Here is a 21,483-nt window from a genome sequence, read left to right on the forward strand (position 1 = left end):
TTTATATATATATATATATAGTAATTTTTAAAAATACAATTATACATATTGGTTAAGCTAATTGGATGAATAAGTATTACTGTGTACTGTACATCTAAAATAGGCTGACTTTGCAGCTGCTTACTGTTATGAAAGAAATGCACACAGCAAAGGTTTTATATGAATGCTACTTTCACAATGTTGTGCGGCATGATCTAGTGAACCTACCAATCATGGTGAGGTGTATGGCTTTCAACGGTGTGACATCAACCAGGCTTGATGCAAGCAGAGAAACATTTTTTCATTGAAAGTGACAGCAGTGTTGCCACGACGAGTTTTATTTGTAATTTTGCACATAACTTGTTTACACCAGCTTAGAAAGAGATATTTTCCTTTAGGGTTGTCCCATTAGGGATTGCCACAGCGCATCCAAAAACTTTTTTTTAATGAAGGAATGAATGAAAAACATGCAGTGTCACCTGGCAGCCTCTTGGTGTCGCGGTACTCGCCATTCAACCTACGCTCACAACGTGAATGCGATCTGACGTCACATCCGTAAACACGGAATTAGCTTTAGCAATGTGGCGGGCAGCCGTCTTTGTTCCCGTTCTTTCGTTTTTGTTTTATTTAATCACGTAAATCGAGGTAAGCACGTTTAACTGTTTGAACAGAAACTAGTCTTATGTTGACATTTTAGCTACTTGACGTGGCCGTTTGTTGTAACACTGAATTGGCTCACCCTTCAGTTAGCTAGCTTTGCCAGAATGTACTGTGCTTTCAAAATGACAGGCGCCATAATTAAAGTAGGAAAGTAACCAACCGCGGAGAGGCTTGTGTCGGTTCCATCGGTGGTACATCGGATCACGGAACGTTGCTGAAATTTGACTTGAATAACAACTGATGAATCCAGCCAAAATAAAAAAATCCAAAGCTTATGACCAGTTGACACAAAGTGCAACGTGTCTGCTGCAAAGCAGAACTACGGGTCAGCCGCACCCCACATAAACATTCTGCTCAACAATGCAAAACACATTTTTACCCAATTAATCAGTAGAATAATCCTTCCTAAAAATACCTAATAGCTACATGCCTTTTTAAAATGAAAAGAGCATCTTTTTTTCATGTTTAGATGTCTCAAGCGGTGTCCTCATGCGTCCAAAACCCTACCGATCCGCCGCTCGACAATGAAAGAAGTTCCCCTGAAAGCAAAGCCGTCGTCAGGGAAACTACAGATGTCCAACGTGTTTTAAAGGAGGTGGGAATCACCAGCACCGCCTTCATTGGTCCCGCCTGCCCTCCAGTGAAGAACCTTGACGACTCCCTGAGTGAGTTTTACAAAGAGCTCCAAGCCATTGACGGGCAAGCTGAGAGTGAAACGGACGCTTTTGGCCAACCGGAAACGTCATCAACAAGCGAACCTCCGGAAAACCCTCCCAAAGATGAGGATGCGCTTAAACCGTTAGAAAAACTTCCTCAGGCTGATGACGTAAACAGACCTCCCAAAAAACACCACTTTTGGTCACACTGGTACAAAAACCAGCCATATTCCACGCCAAGGCCTGACAACTTAACTTCTCAGAATCATTTTCCGTATTATCCCCCGCCGAGCTCCCACGAGCCCCCAGATCACAGACCCTTCCGCGGATTCCGCCAGCCTCCTTTCCAAAATCCGCCCCGTTTTCCTCCGCCTCGCTACGGGCGTCCCACCAGCGACGAGCACTATCCGCCTCAATTCCCACCGTTCGCCAGATTCCCAGCGCCCCCTCATCACAACCATCACAGCAGGACTTATGATGATGATGATGATGATGGTCGTGGCGGTTATGATGATGGTTGGTCCTGGGACGCGCCGCCATTTCATTTTAACGAAGACGAATCCCAGCGAGAGCTTTGCCACGGACACTTTGAGGAATCTCCACCTTTGGTGCTCATCCTCATGAGAGGACTACCGGGCTCGGGCAAAACCACAATGGCGAGGTACGTCTTAAGGGACGGCGCAGATGCCGATTTTGGACATCTGAAGCCATTTTGAAGAAATTGTGAGAGACACTTCAGATTCATTCATTGTAATCTTTTAGAAAGATCCAAATATCGGGCTGCTTTTGACTTTGATCACCAGGGGCGAGAAAATGCTGATATTTATGAAATTTTCAGTATGTGGATACCCTGTCAAAGTACCCCATGCAACACCGTGTTGACTTTTCCCCCAAATATCTCCGACAGGGAGTTGTTGATGTCCGGTCCCAGCGGCCTCATCCTCAGCACAGACGACTACTTTGCCCAGAATTGCGGATACCGCTACGATCCGGGCCTTCTCGGGGAGGCGCACAAGTGGAACCACAGAAGAGGTGAGGCCGTTTGCAGAGGAGAGGAGTGCCTCCCACCCCCAAAAAATAAATAAAATGTTAAATCTTTATTATTCATTTATGGCAAAAATACTGAGGATGTTTTTTCACCGATACCAACATTACCCCTTCAAAATAAATGCCCTGCAAAGGATTTGATTTTGAAAAAAAAGTAAGGCTTCGGTAGTTGAATCTGCGGTAAGGAGTAATTTCCACTAACAACCCAGGCTGAACTTAGGTCCTCACCACCATACAAGGATGCTTGTCTGGATATATCACTTCGGCATATTTCCATGACGGCGGCACGGTGGATCAGTTGCCAAAGCGTTGACCTCATAGTTCTGAGGTCCCGGGTTCGATCCCAGCCCCACCTGTGTGGAGTTTGCATGTTCTCCCAGTACCTACGTGGGTTGTATGTATGTGGGTTTTCTCCGGGAACTCCGGTTTCCTCCCACATCCCTAAAACATGCACCAATAATTGCAAACTCTAAATTGCCCATAGGTGTGACTGTGAGTGCAACTGTCTCGATGTGCTCTGCGATTGCCTGGCAACCAGTTCACGGTGTGCCCCGCCTCCTGCCCGTTGACAGCTGGGATAGGCTCCAGCACTCCCCGCAACCATTGTGAGGATAAGCGTCAAAGAAAATGGATGGATGGATATTTCCATGACACCAATTAAGATTTTGTCGCCGTTAAAATGTATTGGTTCAGAGTTGACACAGGCTTTTTTTTTTTTTTTTGCAAGTGCGAGTGAACTTGTAAGTTTCAAGCCACGTTGACGTCAGTCTCCCTTTCAGCTAGCGACGCCATGCGCGACTGCCGCTCTCCGGTCATCATCGACAACACCAACCTGCAGGCCTGGGAGATGAAGCCTTACGTCCAAATGGTAAGTAGCAGATTAAGTATTCCGGTTTTCACCCCGCAATTTGTGTTCCGTGCTTGCGATTTTATGATATTTATTTATTTATTTTTCCCAACGTAGGCGCTATACAGGGGATACCGAGTGGACTTTTGTGAACCGAACACCAGCTGGAAGTATGATCCCTGCGAACTGGAGAAGTAATATATATTGTTGTTTTGTTTTCTCGAAAGTTCTCTTTTGTGAGTCTTAAAGGGGAAGGCCACTCATTGAAAATAATGTATCAGATAGGTCACGTCTTTTACGTTCCTACACATTTTTGTCAAGGCTGCCGGAGCTCCTGGGGCCTTTGTTTACGCACTTATGCCCCGCGCGTAGGCCTCCGAGTAGTCGGACTCCGTGTCATTCCCGTCCGAAGAACCATCGGAATATTCAACATTATTGACAGCCACAGGTTCAAATCTGTATGGACATATTCCTCCTTCTTCCTGATCAACCGATACTTCTATTTCTTCATCAGATGAGGATAAATTCGAGAAATCGGTGCTGACAATAACTGTGCAGGAAGGTCACCGAGCCTCGGTTTGAGCGCATGACGCGCCAGATCGGCGCACGTAGGTCATGTGACTCGCCAAATTGTCAGCGACCGGTAACATTCAAAATTGCCGATATAAACGACCTTAAGTGATATCTGAAGAAAATTTTCGTTTTAAAGTTACAATACCAATGACGTGACCTATCTGATACGTTATTTTCAATGAGTGGCCTTCCCCTTTAAGTTAAACAATGCCACGATGAGGTCTTCCTATTCTGTTATTGTGCTAATGTTAAAGCCATTTCAAATACGGTGGTGCCTCGGTTCTCGACCACAATCCGTTCCAGAAGGCCGGTTGAAAAGTGAAACGTTCGAAAACTGAAGCGCATTTTCTAATTACAATGAATGGAAAATGAAATAATGCATTCCAAGGCGAAAAAATAGTTTTTTAAAGCATTGTTTTAGCTTTTTCTGATAATAAACTGCATAGTCGAGATACATGTATAGTTTAAATACTTTATACAATTAAATCATTTCAGAAATATTAGGCTGGAGTGTATGTATGTATCTGCAGCGACTCGTCCCCCAAAGTATGTAACGTACAAAAAAATGCAAACATCAATTGGAGAGTTTAAATTGCCCCTAGGTGTGATTGTGAGTTGGCGTGTTTGTCTCGATGTTCCCTGCGATTGGCTGGCAACCAGTTCAGGGTGTACCCCGCCTCCTACCCGTTGACATTTGGGATAGGCTCCAGCACTCCCCATGACCCTTGTGAGGATATGCGGCAAAGGAAATGGAGGATGGTATGGTCGGCATGTCTGTCATGAATTAAATTTTTTTAAAAAAGTCTCAAGCCAGAAAAGACACAGGAAGTGTATGAATTTTGTTTGAAGCGGCCAGTCGTCCAAGAGATTTTGGCCGTTTAGAGCTTAATTTAAACCATGTAAGTCGACCAATAAGCAAAGCTAAACTGACAAATATATTTCAGTTTTCATCTTTCTGAGTGGACAGGTGGCAAAGTGTAGTCACTCACTGTAAAAAATAAATTTGAAAAAATAAATTCAGCTCTTAAAAACAACGTGACATTTGATAAATGTCTCTTAAAAAAAACACACGACGTTAGCTTGCGAAGGGCCATTTTGTTCATATCCATCAGTCTCGTGTAATCAGAGCTTGCCTGTCACCGTGTTGCGCTTAAACACCAGCCAACCAAATGCTCCTTTCTTGTAAAAGGAGGAACAAGCACGGCGTGCCTCAGGAGAAGATCGCGCAGATGCTGGACCGCTTTTCGTACCCCATCTCGGTGGACGCGGTGTTGAGTTCGCAGGAGCCGCAACACGTTCAGCAGCGGTGCCAAACTGAGGCAAGGGAAGACGGGGCCTTCATCAAATACTAAAACCAGGATTTCACTGAAAACTGTGTTTTTTTTTTTTTTTTTAAAGACACTCATTTCCTTTTTAAAACAAGTGTTTTTGTACAGATTTTTTAAATCGAAGTTATTTTTATGAAATTAATTGTCTTGTATTTGTTCAAAACAACCTGACTCTAGCTCGATTTTTTTTCAATGAAAAAAAGATTAAAGTCAGTCACTTTGTTGTCACTGTTTTTGATGTGTTCAACATCTATATGTTCCCCAGTAGCCTTGCAAGTATGAAATGGTCCGCATGATGATTATTTTCGCCCCAAATGGGTCGGCGGCGGCTGCTGTGTCCTTGAAGCAAAACGCAGGCCGCCTGAATAGTTTTGCCGATCCTCAATGTGACGTGGGCCGAGAAGAGTTAGAAGTGATCCGCATATCATCTAAATATGCCTCGAAACGATAGGGTAATATTGCCCCGATCACGTCACTCAATTGTTTGCGCGGCGGACGGCTTCGGCCGGGCTGGCTCATACATACTGTCTGGGAGTCTGTTGTTAGTTAGAAGTGATCCGCATATCATCAAAATATGGCTCGAAATGATAGAGTAATATTGCCCCAGTCACTTCACTCGATTGTGAGATGTTCTCTTCTTTGAAAAGAGCTTCCGTGTCCCATAGTAGGTGGCACAGCGTGTTTTCAATGGCGAATGTCCCGGTGTGACGTAATGAACAGACGTCGTGGGCAATATGGCTACCACTTGAATGTCGAATGAGACTTCCGCAACTTTGCGCATGGATGACGCGCTCTCTGCTCATATTTATTTCTTCGGGTTGACATTGACGTGAATAACGTTACATGTAATTTTCATTACAATATCTATTTTAGAATGTTTATAGGCATGACACTTGACCTTTAAGTATCACTGGCCGGTATCGGCAGGCTTCACGATTAATCTGATACTTTGAAATAAGGCCAGTATTGCCCGATACCGATACTTGCTCATCGTCAGTACTCACCAATCCCGAGCTCAGACAGAAACGTGATTGTTTTTTTGTTTGTTTTTTTCAATATGTAAAGCAGATATTAACTGGTATGTGGCGTAACTGTCACAAACACAAGAATCACGTGATTCATCCTACTTGGCAGCTCCCTTGGAAAACTCGAAATTTCCAGGAGCGAATGCCCGTGTGCGTGCACGTGATTGACAGCTCGTAGTGTTTAATATTGTAGTAGTCACGTGAGGCGGATTGCCAATCACATGCGAGCTTTGCCACTGCGCCGAGGGCTTTTATTTTGTTTTTGTTTTTTTTAACTCGCAAGAAAGCGCTCATCAGCAGCCGTGTCAAGTTTTCATAATAAGAGCTGACAACAGTACAGTCTGCCTTTCGAAATAAAACCGTCGGGTTGCGATTTTGAGCTCATGTAACACATGAAACAAATATTGGTTATTTTATAATCATACAGATGTTACTCGGTTGTTCACACTTACTCAGACATGAGATCCAACAAGCAGTATGTCAAGAAAATCAGCTTTTCTGTCACTCAGGAGTGAAACAAGTAAATAATTTCTTCTCATTTTTTATTGCAGTTATTATATGACTCAAATTGTGTTTGACCAGTTTAGCATAGCAGCTCAGACATTTAACGTGTACTCGAGCCAAAATTCTTACACAAGCTTTGATATGTAACCTCGTTACTGTAAGTGGAGTAAGACTTACGTGAGTATTCAAAGGAAATCTCACTTTGTGTTAGTACCTAAATTGTCATCGAATAATTTCTACTTCCTTTAACAATAAACGCTCAACTACAGTATCTAGTGATAGTTATGATCTCATTTCCAATGTGGGAAGTGGTCGCAGTTTTATTTTTATTTTATTGTCTCGTGTAAACCCGGAAGTGGATGTCCGCCTTTCAACCGTCGTTTTTACAGGTGGTCGCCGCCTCCCGGTGAGGCGAAGTCGGCGGCTGTGGCGGTGATGGCGGTGGTCCCCGACCCTCCCGGCGGCTCGTGGACGGCGGCCGCTCGCGCACGGTGGTCACGGCCGACGACGACGACGACGACTCGTTTTTCAACGCGTGTGACGTAACGCAACGTGGTGTACGTAATTAAAGCAGACAATGCGGGCAGCGGCAGCAGGCGCAGGTGCGTGGCCGCCCGGTGCCAATTAGCGAGGAGGAGCGGGAAGTTGGCCCAGCGGCGACCCGGGCGAGGGGAGCTGCGAGGCGGCCACCGCGGCGACGCTTCTCGGCCCGTTCACGGTGAGGCGTTTTTCGTCGCTATACCAAATTGTGCTGACTGAATGTCGTGATTTCATCCCCAAAACGTCAAAGTTTGACACATAAAAAAATCCGTTTACGCGGACTAACCTGAGAGTAAAATTGAAATGAAATTGAGTTTGATTCATAAGTGATAGACTTCAAACAAACCCTCCTTCCCAGAGCACTGCAACGGTGAACGAGAGGTTCCTCAAGTTAAACACTCAAGTTGAGTCACGGCCACAGGCTTTACTTTGACGGCTAAACCTGTTTGTCTGCGGCTGCGGCAGCCATGACTGCGGCCCGACTCTGCTCCGGCGTCATCGATCAGTCTCGATGACTTCTAATGCAGTGGAGAGCGCAAGCGTGACCTCTGGCGAGGTCAGGGTCACGCTCCAGATGGGTTGCACGGATGCTGCCCCCCATTTCCATTGTCGGCGTGAGTCGCTCTCGCCGTTGCTGATTACACAATGAGGACCTCACTTTAGTGAGGTAGGAGGGGGGGAGATGGCGTTACATAAGGCATGTTTTCCTTCCACTTGGATGGGATGATGATGATGATGTTGATGTCCAAATAGGCCCTTTGGAGGCTTTTAGGGGCTCCGTTGCACATCTCTTGTTTAATTTTCCAAACTCTCAGCTCCCTGCGACCTCATCAACGAACCGCTGGCGGTAAATCAGTAAAAATTCAGGTCGTGGGATTTGTTTGATAATGGTTGCTTTCAGTCAAATAAACAAATGTCATTAAGTGAAAATGGCCTGTTTAATCACATAAACTATTATTGCCAAGCTACTGTTGGGTGGCAGAATGCCAGTCCTAACCGTTTACTCGAACTGAAAACAATGACGAAAAACGGCTGTGCTGCCAAATCCACCCTGAAAGCTTTCCTTTTTTCTTTCTTTTTTTGTTTCCTTAAAATTAATCCCGTGGAACCGGTTGGAGGATAAATTGGGTGGATGTCATAATTAACTTTACAGAGAAAATCGCAAGAGTGCTCGGTGGTGTAGTCGTGGCTTCTAAATGGACAGTTATCATGATCAGCTTTATTGGCCAAGTATGTAAATGACACAAGGAATTTGTCTCCCGTAGTTGGAGCCGCCCTCGTATGACGTGCATGTTGAGTATGAAAAACAAAATACAGACAGTCAACTGATAGGGAACTTTTGTTTAACCCCATAATTGTGCAAAAAATGCAGTCTTTTATCATTTAGAACAGTTAGAATCCCCATGAGAACGATAGTCCAGTGCAACGACCATTGGGTGTCAAGACTTTGAGGAGTGTATGCAGTTTAAAGTGACTAGTCATGTGATTGTCTTGTTTTCCTTTCGCTTTGTCCTGTTAAGGGGTCACCACAGCGTGTCATCTTTTTCCATCTAAGCCTATCGTGCATCATCCTCTCTAACACCCACTGTCCTCATGTCGTCCCTCACAACATCCATCAACCTTTTCTTTGCTCTTCCTCTCGCTCTTTTGCTTGGTAGTTCCATCCTCAGCATCCTTCTACCAACATACTCTCTCTCTCTCTCTCACCTCTGGACATGTCCAAACCATCTAAGTCTTCTCTCTCTAACCTTGTCTCCAAAACATCCAACTTTGGCTGTCCCTCTAATGAGCTCGTTTCATTTGCGCATGCAGTACCACACTTCCTCTCTTGGTACTCTGTCATAGGCTTTCTGTAGGTCTACAAAGACACAATGTAGCTCCTTCTAACCTTCTCTGTACTTTTCCCCCAGCATCCTCACGGCAAATAATGCATCTGTGGTACGCTTTCTAGGCATGAAACCGTACGTTTGCTCTCAGATACTTGGGTTTGTCCTGAGTCTAGCCTCCACTACTCTTTCCCATAATTTCATGTCATGTCATGTCACGTCATGTGGTTGTCTATCGTATATAATCCTAATTGGCCCAGCAGGATGTGACAAATCAAAGCAGAAAACTGGCAGCTTGTTGCAGTGTAATTGTAAGTTGGCTGTTCCATAATTTAATTGCAAGGGGGAAGAAGCTGTTGGAATGCCTGCCAGATTTGATTTGCATTGTTTGGTCGCATCTACCCGAGGGAAGGAGATCGAAGAGGTGTTGGCCGGGATGTGGTGGGTCCGATGGGATCCTGGCTGCTCTTATTGCAGTTTGGGTGGCGTGCAAATTCGCAAGGTTGAGTCGGGTGGTGCCAACAATCCTTTCAATTGTTTGGTCTGATGCAGTCGGAGTTTGTCCCTCTTTTAGCAGTCCCAAACCAAGCTGCGATGGAGGTACACTGGACTGATTCGATGGCCCCTGTGTAGAACTGTCTCAGCAGCTCTCAAAGAAGACCATGATCCTCAGAATCCGCAAGACGTACATCCTTTGCTGGGCTAGTTTGAGGATGGAGTTGTTTATCTCCTACTTTTAAATCCTGTGAGACTGTAATTCCCAGGAACTTGAAGACAGTTGAACAGTCTGAGGGGCATCTGTCGTGAAGGATGTCTCCTGAAGGTGACAATCATCTCGACCGTATTTAGTGTGTTCAGCTCCAGTTAGTGTTGGCCACACCAAAGGTCCTGGCTCTCTACTTCCTGCTGATACGCAGACTCGTCGCCATCTTTAATGATCCTGATGATTGTGGTGTCATCTGTGAACTTCAGGAGTTTGACTGCCGGGTGCGTTGAGGTGCAGTCATTTTTGTAGACCGAACAGAGCAGCGGGCAGAGGACACATCCCTGGGGTGCCCCAGTAGTGATAGTGCGTGTGGATGAGATGGTGTCACCCCCATTGCCTCACCTGCTGTGTCCTACCTGTCAGGAAGTTGCAAATCCACTGGTAAATGACAGGTGAGACACTGAGCTGGAGAAGAGGAGTTTGGGCATGATTGTGTTGAACACAAAGCTGAAGTCCATGAACAGAATCCTCATGTAGGTTCCCTCGCTGTTGAGATGTTCAAGGATGACATGCAGACCCAAGTCCACTGCATCATCCGCAGACCTGTTTGCTCGGTAGCCAAACTGCAGTGGGTCCAGTTGGGGATCTGCAACGCTCTTGAGGTGGTCCGGGATTAGGTGTTCAAGGGACTTCATGACCACAGTTTTCAAGGCAACATCCCTGCAGTCACTTCGACCTGAGATTTTCAGGTTTCCTGGGGACTGGGATGATGATGGAGCGTTTGAAGCAGGTTGGTACTTTGCACAGATTTCAAGGCCTGCTGAAGCTCTTTACGAAGACTGGAGCAAGTTGATCCGCGCAGACTTTGAGGCAGCACGAGGACACAAGGTCTGGGGTTTTGGAGCAAACCTCTGTCATTGAGTTTTCTCAACTGACATGTATAAAATGTTCATTTGGGTTGTCTGTTGAATAATTTAGCAAGACACAGAGTGAGTAGCCTGCTGCTAAAGTTCAGCGTACATCACGGCATCCATTTCACCATCAGGAGAGCGCAACGGTCCCATTAATTAGTGCGACAGAAAAAAAAAATCCAACCCATCAGTGATCACGTTAAAGATTTGTTTGAATATGTTTAAAAGCTTCAGGCCACAGCGCAACACTCCAGAAAGATGAAACGGAGCTACAGTCTTGAATCTTAGATTAGATCTCCTGGCACAGCAGAAGGTTATTTCCCTTGTGCCGATTTAAAAAGATAGTTGGATGCCTCACTGTGTTTTGTTTTGATCATTGAGCTGATTTTTTTTCTTTTTAAAAAATCCGTTTGTAATGAGTTTTCACGGTGTTAAATGATTGTGCGCGTTGTCTAATGGTTCCCAACAGCAAATAAAGTGAAGCGCGTGTCTGTCTTATGAGCACAAAGAAAAAGCACATTGTTTGCCTCTTTACTGAGCTGAGGGAGGGTTGCAATTTACGAAAGGATTTCTATTCCCCGAATGTAGCAGCAGAAAACGTGACGGGGTACGGGGGGGGGAGTACAGGGACTAATGTAATAGATCTGCAACTCTATCCACACGCGTCTGCGCGTCCTCCGGTGAAAGTCGCGTGAGGTGAGCGTGCCGGCTGGAACGTGAGCCGACAACGCAACGGCAAGATTATTGTTCAAACTCTCACTAACCCTCCCCCTACGTCTGGCTTCTCTTTTACCGTTGTGGTGTTCCGTCGATACTAACAAGCACTTTTCCGTTTTGAAACTCGGCTCCATCATAAATGTGAAGAGTGGCGTGCTACAACTCATGTACACACAAGCGTATTTGGTAATGAAACCGTATGAAAAGGGAATATGGTGAACACCCGCTATTTGCAGAATAGGGCTGAAATATTTACAAACATTATGAAAACGTTGATAGAAAGCGGAGCCAGCGTCAGGAGTTTTCTCCCGGAGACGCTCAAACGGGTATTGACGATAATTACCGTTTCAAACGGCACCGATTTGTTGCGAAAGCGCTGGAGTCACGGTTCACGGCTTCGACTCGCAGGCATGACGCCGGCAGACGTCCGTTCATGATGGACGAGGCCGCCAGCCGGCTGGAGCGGGAGCACGTTCACGGCGTCTACGACAAGATCGCGCCCTACTTCAACGACAGCCGCTACAAGGCCTGGCCCAAGGTGCGCCAGTTCCTACTTGACCAGCCGCCCGGCAGCATCGTCGCTGACGTCGGTGAGTCAATCAACGTGAATTCATGATAATGTTTTTTTTTTTTAGCAAGATGAGATTCCACAGAGTAGTAGCATCTGTACAGGGACCCCAGTGTGATAAGCACTTTTTAAGTTTGTGGTTAAGTTGTTATCCTCCCACGCAGGCTGCGGCAACGGCAAGTACCTCGACATCAACGAGGAAGCGTTCAAGCTGGGCTGCGATGTCTGTCGCCCCCTGGTGGACTTCGCCGGCAGCCGCGGGCACGAGGTGCAGGTGTGCGACGGGCTCCACTTGCCTTACCGGGACGGCTGCTTCGACGCTGTGCTCTCCATTGCAGGTGACGCACGCCCGCGCACTCTCGTTTGCAAAAAAAAAAAAAAAACACTCATTCGGCATTCAAGGAAATTTGAGAAATGTCATGCTTACAAAGGCGGCCAAAGAAAATCATGCTAAAATATTATACAAATATACTATACTATAAATGAAAATTTCGAGATTTTTTTTGCTTTGGTTTTCCTACAAAAATTGGTATTTGAACGCCCCGACCAGGTGACCAACGACGGTTTGTTATTGTGGTTTTGAACGCACCCCCCAAAAAACCCGGAAACGACGTAATGTGCAACCAATTGACCCATGTACTCCTCTGCAAGTGGACATGTCCGGTAGTGACTTTTTTTCTTCCAATCGAGCAATATTAACCTTCGATCATGGCACCAAAGAAGGCCAAGTGGAACTGTTGGTTGTGACAAAAGGAAAGTGGTGCATAAAACTGTCAACTTCAAGAAGGATTTGATAGCCGAATACGGATCTGATTCTGATATGCGTGTTTCTTCCGTTAACCCTACCTCTAGTTGCAAGTTAATTTTTTTTTTTTGTACGTTACGTACTTTCTGTGCAAATAAAGAACAATTAATTCCCCCTCATTGTTTGTTTAAAGTTATTCTGCCCTTTTTATCATTAAAAAAAAAAAAAAACGTTTTTAAAACTATACATGTATTTTTACTATTATCAGGAAAAGCTAAAGAAAAAAACACTTGGAACGCATTATTTTATTTTCCATTCATTGTAATGGGAAAACGCGCTTCGGTTTTCAACCGGCCTTACAGAACGGATTGTGTTCGTGAACCGAGGGATTACTGTATCAGAAAACAAATTTTACACACCAAACATACAAAGAGTCAGTCATAGATTAATGGCTTCAAAGTTACAAAACTGTACACTGGAGTTGCTACTTAGGAAATTAATCCATCCCGGAAGTCGTTTTGTAACATTAGTTACTTTCGTAAGTAGACACGCATTTTACATGTAAATAGCCGAATCCGTTCCAAGACACCGCCACAAATAAGCATTCAAAGTGTACATAATGTAAACAATAATAAAAAAATTACGTTCATTTACCTTAAAATTAAGCATTCAAATTGCACATGATGTAAAGGAAAATAAAAAATTACGTTCTTTTACATTTAGTGTTGAGTGGATGCCGACCAAAAAGGCATCGTGGTGTCTTCAGACTAAAATGAATGATGTCCAGAGGTGGCGAAAGCTACTCATCTGGTTTTGAATGGAGCAATTGTTGAGACGACGGAGATTTTTTTTTTTGTCATGGCGAGAGAGTCCGTGCTGGTGAGGCTGTTGTTTGAAGCCGAGAGAGTCTCGGGGATTGATAATCTTTTTGATTTGGCAAAATGAGATTGCAGGCGGAACGTCGCCTTTGGGGGTAAAAAACGTTAGATTAAAAATTTAATAGGAAGTTATCTGAAAATGGAGGGGAGAGAGTCAAAATTGTTGCTGATTGCAGTGAGGCCAGAACAACAGAGCAGGTCCAGGACGTGTCTTTTTGTGACCAGTGGAGAAGTTAATGGTTTCGGGGAAGATGACAATTCACTCGGTTCTTCACAACACACAAATTGCATTTACAATGCTTAAAATATTGCTAAGAAAAAAAAAAAACTAAATTATAAATTCCCACCCCCCCAAAAAATCCATTCAGAGAAAACAGGATGTTTTTCCCTACCCAAAGAGAAAAAAAAATGCTGAATTATTAACTATTAAAAAATACAATGGACATACTGTACTGTCAACAAACCTTGGCTCGAGGATCCTGCCAAAAATACCATTATGCCAAATTAGAGAAACAAATATTACCCGAAAATGAAAAAATATGCTAATAACAAAAATGCCCTAGCCAAATATTTAAAAAAATACAAAATTACACATCTTTGCCAATGATATGACAAAAATACCAGAATATCAGACGATACTACACAATTATCCAAATATGACTACATTGTAGTGTGTAAATAATAAACTGAAAATTACCCAAACAGACAAAATATTTAAAATTGTAAATGGAGATGTTTATTTTTTTCCACAAAAATATAATCATATGGAAATATAAAAAAAAAATACAAAAATATTGAGACAAATGTGAAAAAACTGAGTCAGAAATTGTTCTTAACATTGGATAAAGGTTAAATAATTGTACGGGGGGGGAGGAATTACAAATAGCCCAAAAGTCTTGCAAACAGCATAAATGAATCCATGTTGAGATGAAAAATGTTTGCTTATTCGGGCTAACTGCAACCGAGATGTTTCCACGTTTCAGTCATCCACCATTTGTCCACCAAAGACCGTCGTATCCGAGCAATAAAGGAAATGGCGCGAACGCTGCGAGGGGGGGGCCGCGTCATGATCTACGTGTGGGCCATGGAGCAGAAGCGGCGCAAATTTGAGAAGCAGGACATCTTCGTTCCGTGGAACCCCAACCCGCAGTCGCCCGACGCCGAGCCCTTGCCGCCGCGGCGGCGGGCGGCGGCCCAGACCGCCGGCGGCGCCGCGGACGACGCCGACAAGCACAGGAAGGTCCGAAGCACATCGTCAGTGACCGACGCCATGCCGCCCGTGCCGAGCAATCACAGACTGTGGTTCTTCTCCCGCTCCTTGGACTCTGTCTTCGACTTCGGGAGCTTATCCATCTCCCGCTCGTCATCCCGGGAGCTCAGCACTTTATCGCCAACCGGCGGGGAGAGCGAGGGCTGCGTCGCGGCGGGGCTTCGGAGCAGAGGGCGGGGCCTCATAAAGCAGTTCTCCAGCTTCTTCTCCCCGCCGTCGACGGTCGGATCCGAGGAGGACGTCTTCGGCTCTGGCACAGATCTGCACAAGGAGCCCGAAGATGGCAAAGAGGAGGGGGGCGCCGGCGTGGCCCTGGCGCAGGAGTGCGGCGCCCTCGCGCTGCCCGACCTCGTCCCCTTCCAGAGGGAGCGCCCGAGGCGGGAGAGCGCGGAGCCCGGCCCCCCGGCCGACGGCTCCTGCCTGAGGTACTACCACGTCTTCAGGGAGGGCGAGCTGGCCGAGCTCATCGGGAATCACGTAGAGGAGCTCCGCGTCCGCCACGCCTACTTCGACCACGCCAACTGGTGCGTGGTGGCCGAGAAGGTGGAGCCGGCGAAAATCTGACTTTTAACTTTATTCCTTTTTAATTGTCTGCCTATGAGTTTTAGCACTGAATCTCAGTTTTTACCTGACAGTTCCAGGATTTCTGAGTTTTAACTTGACGATTCTCGACGTTTAGTCTTACAAAACACAAAGTTACTCCGTGGCTCCAACGCATGACTGTTCCTTGATTTTTAATTTATTTGTTTTCAACTACTTTTGTGGATCTTGATAGATCCACATTTTACATAAGTGCCAAGTGATGATTTTAGTACCCAAGCGACCTTTTAGATAACGGTTAATCCATCCTGTAGACAAATTGAAAAGTTGCAACCAATCAGTTCAAACGTAGATTTTAAAGTGGTATTAGTTGAAAATGGATGAGAAATCCTGGGGGGGGAGATTTGCTCAGGAGTGGCAAAAGTCCAAACATGAGGCACACTAGGAGAGCCAAAGCAATAATGCTCATCAAGACCAAAAAAAAAAGGAGAAAACCCGTGCAATGGTTGACAAAAACACTTTTGGACAATTTTATCGTCTGCATCGGAGCTTTAGCACAGAATTTCTCCGTTTACGTTCTCGAATCCAGTTTGTCTTAGCAACTCAAGTTGTTCCGTAACTGCAACACTGTCTCTATTGATTGATTGTTTAAAACCTCTCTCCAGTGTTTGTCGGACCCAATTTTCTCTTCAAGAGTGATTATTCAACAAAGGGACTTGACTTTCTGAAGCGGGAAAAAAAAAGTCGACATTTTGTGAGGTTTTGCTGCATGCTTTGAATGGGAGGAAGTGGTGCCATCTGGTGGACAAATATAAAAGTGGAAATGCAGCGGTCCGGGTCTATTTTTCTTTTTTTTTTTTTTCTTCTTTTTGTTTTGATAATTGTATTGGTTCAAGATAATCCAAAAATTGTCAGGGATTTGCTCATGGAAGTGGCACAAATGAAAACATGAGGCACACTTGAAGGGTCAAAGCATTCAAGCTTATAGTTTACAACTATTAATCAAAGAGTAAAATTCCACAACACGCAAACATTTAAAATGTTTGAAAATACAATAACTGGAAAAACTACTAGAAAAGTAAAATAAAATAACTGGGATTTCAAACATGAGACACATTTGCAGAACCAACGCAATAATGCTGTAAATATTGCAAAAAAAAAAAAAAAAACAATTCATCTGAAAACTGCACAAATGTTGAGGACAAAATCCAAACATTTGGGAAAAATGCACAACTTTTTATTTTTATTTTTTTTTTAAATGGTCTGCCTTTGAGTTTTAACAGCTCTGCGTTTACTTTAGTCCAATTGTTTCCAGTCTTACCAAGACAAGTTACTCCGTGGCTGCAATGCACGACTGTTCCTTTCGAAATAAAGAAATGGTAATCTTCAAATGGTCTTGTTTACAAAGTGTTCATTCCACGCGGGCACGACAGCGTGACTGGTCGTTGTGCAAACGCGCTAGTGCGTGATTTTTCTTTAGTCTGCAATAGCAGTGATTTCCTCCCGAGTGTCTTTTGAAGTCTTAATGTTTTGTTTGTAAGCTTTTTATCCTCGCGACGTCTCGGTGTGTTTACGGTGTGCTTTGCACAAGTCGCATGTTACTAGGAGATTAACTTCAACGTCTTGATGTTGCCGTCTCTGTACCTTTTTTTTTGGATTTGGAGGCAGAATACGGCGTTGGGCCGCCTCATACTGTGAATTCAACGTTGCACTGTATGCCGCCGCTTACGATGCCCATTATGCTATAGATGGAAACTTGAAATATTGTGCCAAGGAGGTGTTTTGTGTTTGTGTGCCTGTACCAAGCAACTGGTGGAAATGTGGTTCTCAATTAAAAGTTGTTTTTTTCCCCCATCATGCCTCTTTTGGAGTGTGTTTGGAGTGGTTATTGCCATTTGAAGGATTTAATAATAAACCTTCATAAAGTCATGCAATTTTTGTACACTTGAATATTATAAGTGCTGTTGATTGAAGTACTATTAGAATGAATGCACTTGAGTGTAGACATTTTGCAATAAAATATTTGTAGGTAACATACAATTTTATCCATAACTTTCGGCTTGTCCCTTTCGGGGTCGCCACAGCGTGTCATCTCAGATGAACGCACATATGTTTGGCACAATTTTTACGCCGCATGTCAGCCGATGCCCTTCCTGACGCAACCCTTCTCAGGGAGTGGAGGCCCCAGTGGGATACGAACCCACAACCCCTGGTTTATCAAACCAGTGCTCTAACCACTGAGCTACAGGGCCTCTCTCAATTTTATCCATAACTACTGATGTTTTTTTTTTTTCAATTATACTGGTAATTGAATCACTTCTGATTTGATTTATATAGCCAAACAAAACAAAAAAGCCCATGATTGCATAGCTAAAGATGAAGATATTTATTATTGCCTTAAAAAAAAAAAAAAAATATATATATATATATGTATATTTTTTAAAGTAGATTAAAGGGTAAAAGTGATTTTGAAGTGTGTGTCCCCATTTCTCATTGGCCTCCTTTTTAAAAAAATATAAATTCAGAACTTATAAAATCAATATTTTATTTGGAGTATCTTCACACCCGTTATCATTTTAAATTGATTTAATTTATATACCCATACAAAACAAAAAAGCCCATGATTGCATAGGTAAAGATGAAGCTATTTATTATTGCCTTAAAAAAAAAAAAAAAAAAATATATATATATATATATTTTTTTTTTTTTTAAAAACTAGATTAAAGGGTAAAAGTGATTTTGAAGTGTGTGTCCCCATTTCTCATTGGTCTCTTTTTTAAAAAAAAAATAAATTCAGAACATATATCATATATATATCACTTATAAAATCACTATTTTATTTGGACTATCATCACATCCCTGTTATCATTTTAAATTGAAAATTGTTTTCTGTCCAGAACGTGACTGAAGTGACATATTTCCACTTGTCTCATTTTTTATTTGCATACTAGTTTATAAACATTCACGAGGAACATCAGAAATTATAATTGAGTTTGAGTTGAAAAGCTGCCTCCAAAAAAAATGAAAAAAAAAATTGACTTCCAAATTATAATTTAGCAAGTAAAGTGGTTGCAGAGATGCGACATTGTTGCAAATATCTCCGTTATCAGTAATGAATAAATTAGTTAATTGTGATTGGAGGCAGCTGTGGTGACAATTCGGGACAAGTGCAGAGAGGTGAGACGCACCCATTTCCTGGTGGCAACCTTTTGGCTTCTCGTGGGTTTGGAACTCGGCCAGCACACTCAGCCCTGGTAACTATGAAATAAAAACAGTAACATGGGTTTGTAATTTAATATTTTTTTTTTTTGTATATATGCATGGTTATTAGTGTCACATCTCTTCGTGTGAGCTGCCATTTTGAAGCAAGGGCTTTTTTGGGGGTTTGTTTTGGTTCATTTTCACAGTTTGTGGAGCAAAACTTGTTTTTCGGGGCGAATGTCACCAAAATTGCAATTCCAAAAAGATCCTGTGTAATGGAGTACACGCAAAACCCAACAAGATAATTGACAGAGGACATCTTTTTCACCACACACGAGTCACTTTCATCAAATCATTGGCCATATTTTCCCCAACACAACATGGCGGATAATGAGTTTTCCTGTCGTTGACGTCCCAAAATACCCGCATGTTCTTCGACGTTTCCCGTTATCGTACTTTCAGAGGGCAGACATCAGCTTCTTTTGGTCGATCATTTATCAAACTACAGCAAATTTCATTCCACGCAGCCAATAAATTGAGGCTGAGTAAATTATGCTGTCGTCTAGTGTGATGCTCCTCTGCCGCCATCTACTGACAAGTAGAGGAAGTGTCAGCCACTGTCCAACGTCGTGTCCTGACTGGAAACTTCACACATGGCTTAAAATCTTACATTGAATCCCCAATTTGCGTTCCTAACACTCTCGTGAAATCATGACTGAAGCTTGAAACCCCTTTGAAATGTGAAAATGTCTTAAAACAATGATTTGTATGTGTTTTGTGTATAAATGTGTGTTGTTTTGAAACCCTGAAATCTCAAAATTCAAATTTTCTACATGCATGCAGTCTTGAAAACAAAAAATTGAGATTTCAACCCTCTCTCATAACTTTTGATACCATCTATATAAGTGACCATACAGTATGTAGAAAACATGATGCTGTGTCGACCTAGATTATATAATGGATCTATAATGGAAATATAGTTATTTATTTACACTTAATAACATTTTGTGATAAGTTTCTGCTAAGAACAGATGTGTGGTTAATTCCAAAATAATGATCTAAAGCCTTAAATCAATTTCTTTCGGGGAAACATCCAAGGGCCATGACAAGAAAATTCTGAAAATTATTAAAATTTTATAAAAGTTATTACTTTGAGAAAATAATTGAAATAGTAACACTGCTCTATTACATTTCCAAGGGAGTCACTTATAATTGTAACAAAGTTAATTTCCGAAGTCATCTTCCCAATGCTGAGCGCATGCGAGAGATTGTTGCCGATAACACGTCCCCGGTGGGCCGCAACCCCCACGCCGGCGTAGCGGGCGTGCGTACGTGCCCTCCGGCCCTCGACGGCTCCGAGCGGAAGGAATTTGCCGCTCGATTGTGAGCGCAGGTGGAGCGTGTTGCGGCAGGCCGGCTTGTTGTTATTGCGCTGGATTAATTTGTAGCAATCTGTGTGCGGGTGCGCGCGTGGGAGTGAGCGTGTTGCATTCCTGCCGTGTGTGTGTGAGCCTCCGAAAGATGCGATATATCTCTGACGGCCATAATTCGGGATTACCTCTAGCGCTCAAGGTTGAACCGCCATCATGCACACCACTGAGACGCTCTCATTCTTACACACACACTTCTGAAACGCTCGCATAGGCACTACAGAAATGCTCTCAGACGCAACTTTCATAAACAATACTGAAATGCTTGTAGCCTTCTTAAACATCTGAAGAGGGAAGAAAAATTGAGAAATCACAATGTATGATTTCTTAATTTATTTGTGATACAGCTGCAAATAAGTATTTGAACACCTGTCTATCAGCTAGAATTCTGACCCTCAAAGACCTGAATCAGATGCACCTGTGAGATCATTAGCTGCACCTGTCCACCCCATACAGTCAGTAAGACTCAAACTTTTAACATGGCCAAGACCAAAGAGCTGTCCAAAGACACCAGAGACAAAAATTGTACAACTCCACACGGCTAGAAAGGGCTACGGAGAAATTGCCAAGCAGCTTGGTGGAGAAAAGGTCCACTGTTGGAGCAATCGTTAGAAAATGGAAGAAGCTGAACATGACGGTCAATCTCAATCGGAGTGAAGGATATCGCCTCGTCGGGTCTCAATGATCCTCAGAAAGGTGAGGAATCATCCCAGGACTATACGACAGGACTTGGTCAATGACCTGAAAAGAGCTGGGACCACCGTTTCCAAGGTGACTGTTGGGAATACACTAAGAAGTCATGGTTTGAAATCATGCATGGCACAGAAGGTTCTCCTGCTTAAACCAGCACATGTCAAGACCTGTCTTAAGTTTGCCAATGACCTTTGGGATGATACAGAGGAGGCACGGAAGAAAGTTTTGTGGTCAGATGAGACCAAAATGGAACTTTTTGGTCATAATTCCACAAACCGTGTTTGGAGGAAGACGAACGATGAGTTCCATCCCAAGAACACCATCCCTACTGTGAAGCATGCAAGTGGTAGCATCATGCTTTGGGGGTGTTTTTCTCCACATGGGACAGGACGACTGCACATGTATTGTGAGATTTTGGGGAACAACCTCTTTCCCTCAGTCAGAGCATTGAAGATGGGTCGTGGCTGGGTCTTTCAACATGACTATGACCCGAAGCACACAGCCAGGAAAACCAAGGAGTGTCTCCGTAAGAAGCATATCAAGGTTCTGGCATGACCTAAACCCAATAGAAAATCTTCAGAGGGATCTGAAAATCCGTGTTTCTCAGCGACAGCCTAGAAAGCTGTCTGTTCTAGAGAAGATCTGTGTAGAGGAGTGGGCCAAAATCCCTCCTGCAGTGTGTGCAAACCTGGTGAACAACTACAGGAAACGTTTGACCCCTGTAATTGCAAACAAAGGCTACTGTACCAAATATTAACATTGGTTTTCTCAGGTGTTCAAATACTTATTTGCAGCTGCGTTACACAAATAAATCGTTAAAAAAATCACACATTGTGATA

General features: G+C 43.6%; 3 protein-coding genes across 4 annotated transcripts in view; all 3 read left to right on the forward strand.

Moving 5' to 3' along the window:
- The first annotated feature begins 144 nt into the window (after positions 1-144).
- On the forward strand, positions 145-5,323 carry n4bp2l2 (NEDD4 binding protein 2-like 2). Its single transcript, XM_061826583.1, has 6 exons — positions 145-624; positions 1,109-1,956; positions 2,203-2,327; positions 3,122-3,210; positions 3,307-3,383; positions 4,952-5,323. Exons 2-6 carry the CDS (start codon positions 1,109-1,111, stop codon positions 5,112-5,114), a joined length of 1,302 nt encoding a protein of 433 aa, XP_061682567.1. The 5' UTR covers positions 145-624; the 3' UTR covers positions 5,115-5,323.
- A 1,187-nt stretch (positions 5,324-6,510) lies between these two features.
- Positions 6,511-17,174, forward strand: trmt9b (tRNA methyltransferase 9B). The gene is made up of 5 exons (XM_061826584.1): positions 6,511-6,635; positions 7,009-7,337; positions 11,728-11,909; positions 12,052-12,225; positions 14,494-17,174. Exons 3-5 carry the CDS (start codon positions 11,753-11,755, stop codon positions 15,342-15,344), a joined length of 1,182 nt encoding a protein of 393 aa, XP_061682568.1. The 5' UTR covers positions 6,511-6,635; positions 7,009-7,337; positions 11,728-11,752; the 3' UTR covers positions 15,345-17,174.
- A 1,305-nt stretch (positions 17,175-18,479) lies between these two features.
- Positions 18,480-21,483, forward strand: part of stard13b (StAR related lipid transfer domain containing 13b) — a 72,522-nt gene continuing 69,518 nt past the window's right edge. Inside the window, exon 1 of one of the 2 annotated variants that reach the window (XM_061827222.1) lies at positions 18,480-18,574. The gene's annotated coding sequence lies outside the window, so the exon portion shown is untranslated. The remainder of the gene's footprint in view (positions 18,575-21,483) is intronic. The other variant, XM_061827223.1, reaches the window with a different exon arrangement.

This window comes from Syngnathoides biaculeatus, chromosome 8, assembly GCF_019802595.1.
Source record: "Syngnathoides biaculeatus isolate LvHL_M chromosome 8, ASM1980259v1, whole genome shotgun sequence".
NCBI classification, from domain to species: Eukaryota; Metazoa; Chordata; class Actinopteri; order Syngnathiformes; family Syngnathidae; genus Syngnathoides; species Syngnathoides biaculeatus.

Excerpts from the sequence above, each read along its gene's own strand:
- n4bp2l2 (XM_061826583.1), top strand. The coding sequence starts at position 1,109 with ATGTCTCAAGCGGTGTCCTCATGCGTCCAAAACCCTACCGATCCGCCG. Across the intron at positions 2,328-3,121 it reads CAAGTGGAACCACAGAAGAG|CTAGCGACGCCATGCGCGAC; the intron begins GTGAGGCCGTTT and ends TCTCCCTTTCAG. Across the intron at positions 3,384-4,951 it reads GATCCCTGCGAACTGGAGAA|GAGGAACAAGCACGGCGTGC; the intron begins GTAATATATATT and ends TTCTTGTAAAAG.
- trmt9b (XM_061826584.1), top strand. The coding sequence starts at position 11,753 with ATGATGGACGAGGCCGCCAGCCGGCTGGAGCGGGAGCACGTTCACGGC. Across the intron at positions 11,910-12,051 it reads CAGCATCGTCGCTGACGTCG|GCTGCGGCAACGGCAAGTAC; the intron begins GTGAGTCAATCA and ends CCTCCCACGCAG. Across the intron at positions 12,226-14,493 it reads CGCTGTGCTCTCCATTGCAG|TCATCCACCATTTGTCCACC; the intron begins GTGACGCACGCC and ends TCCACGTTTCAG.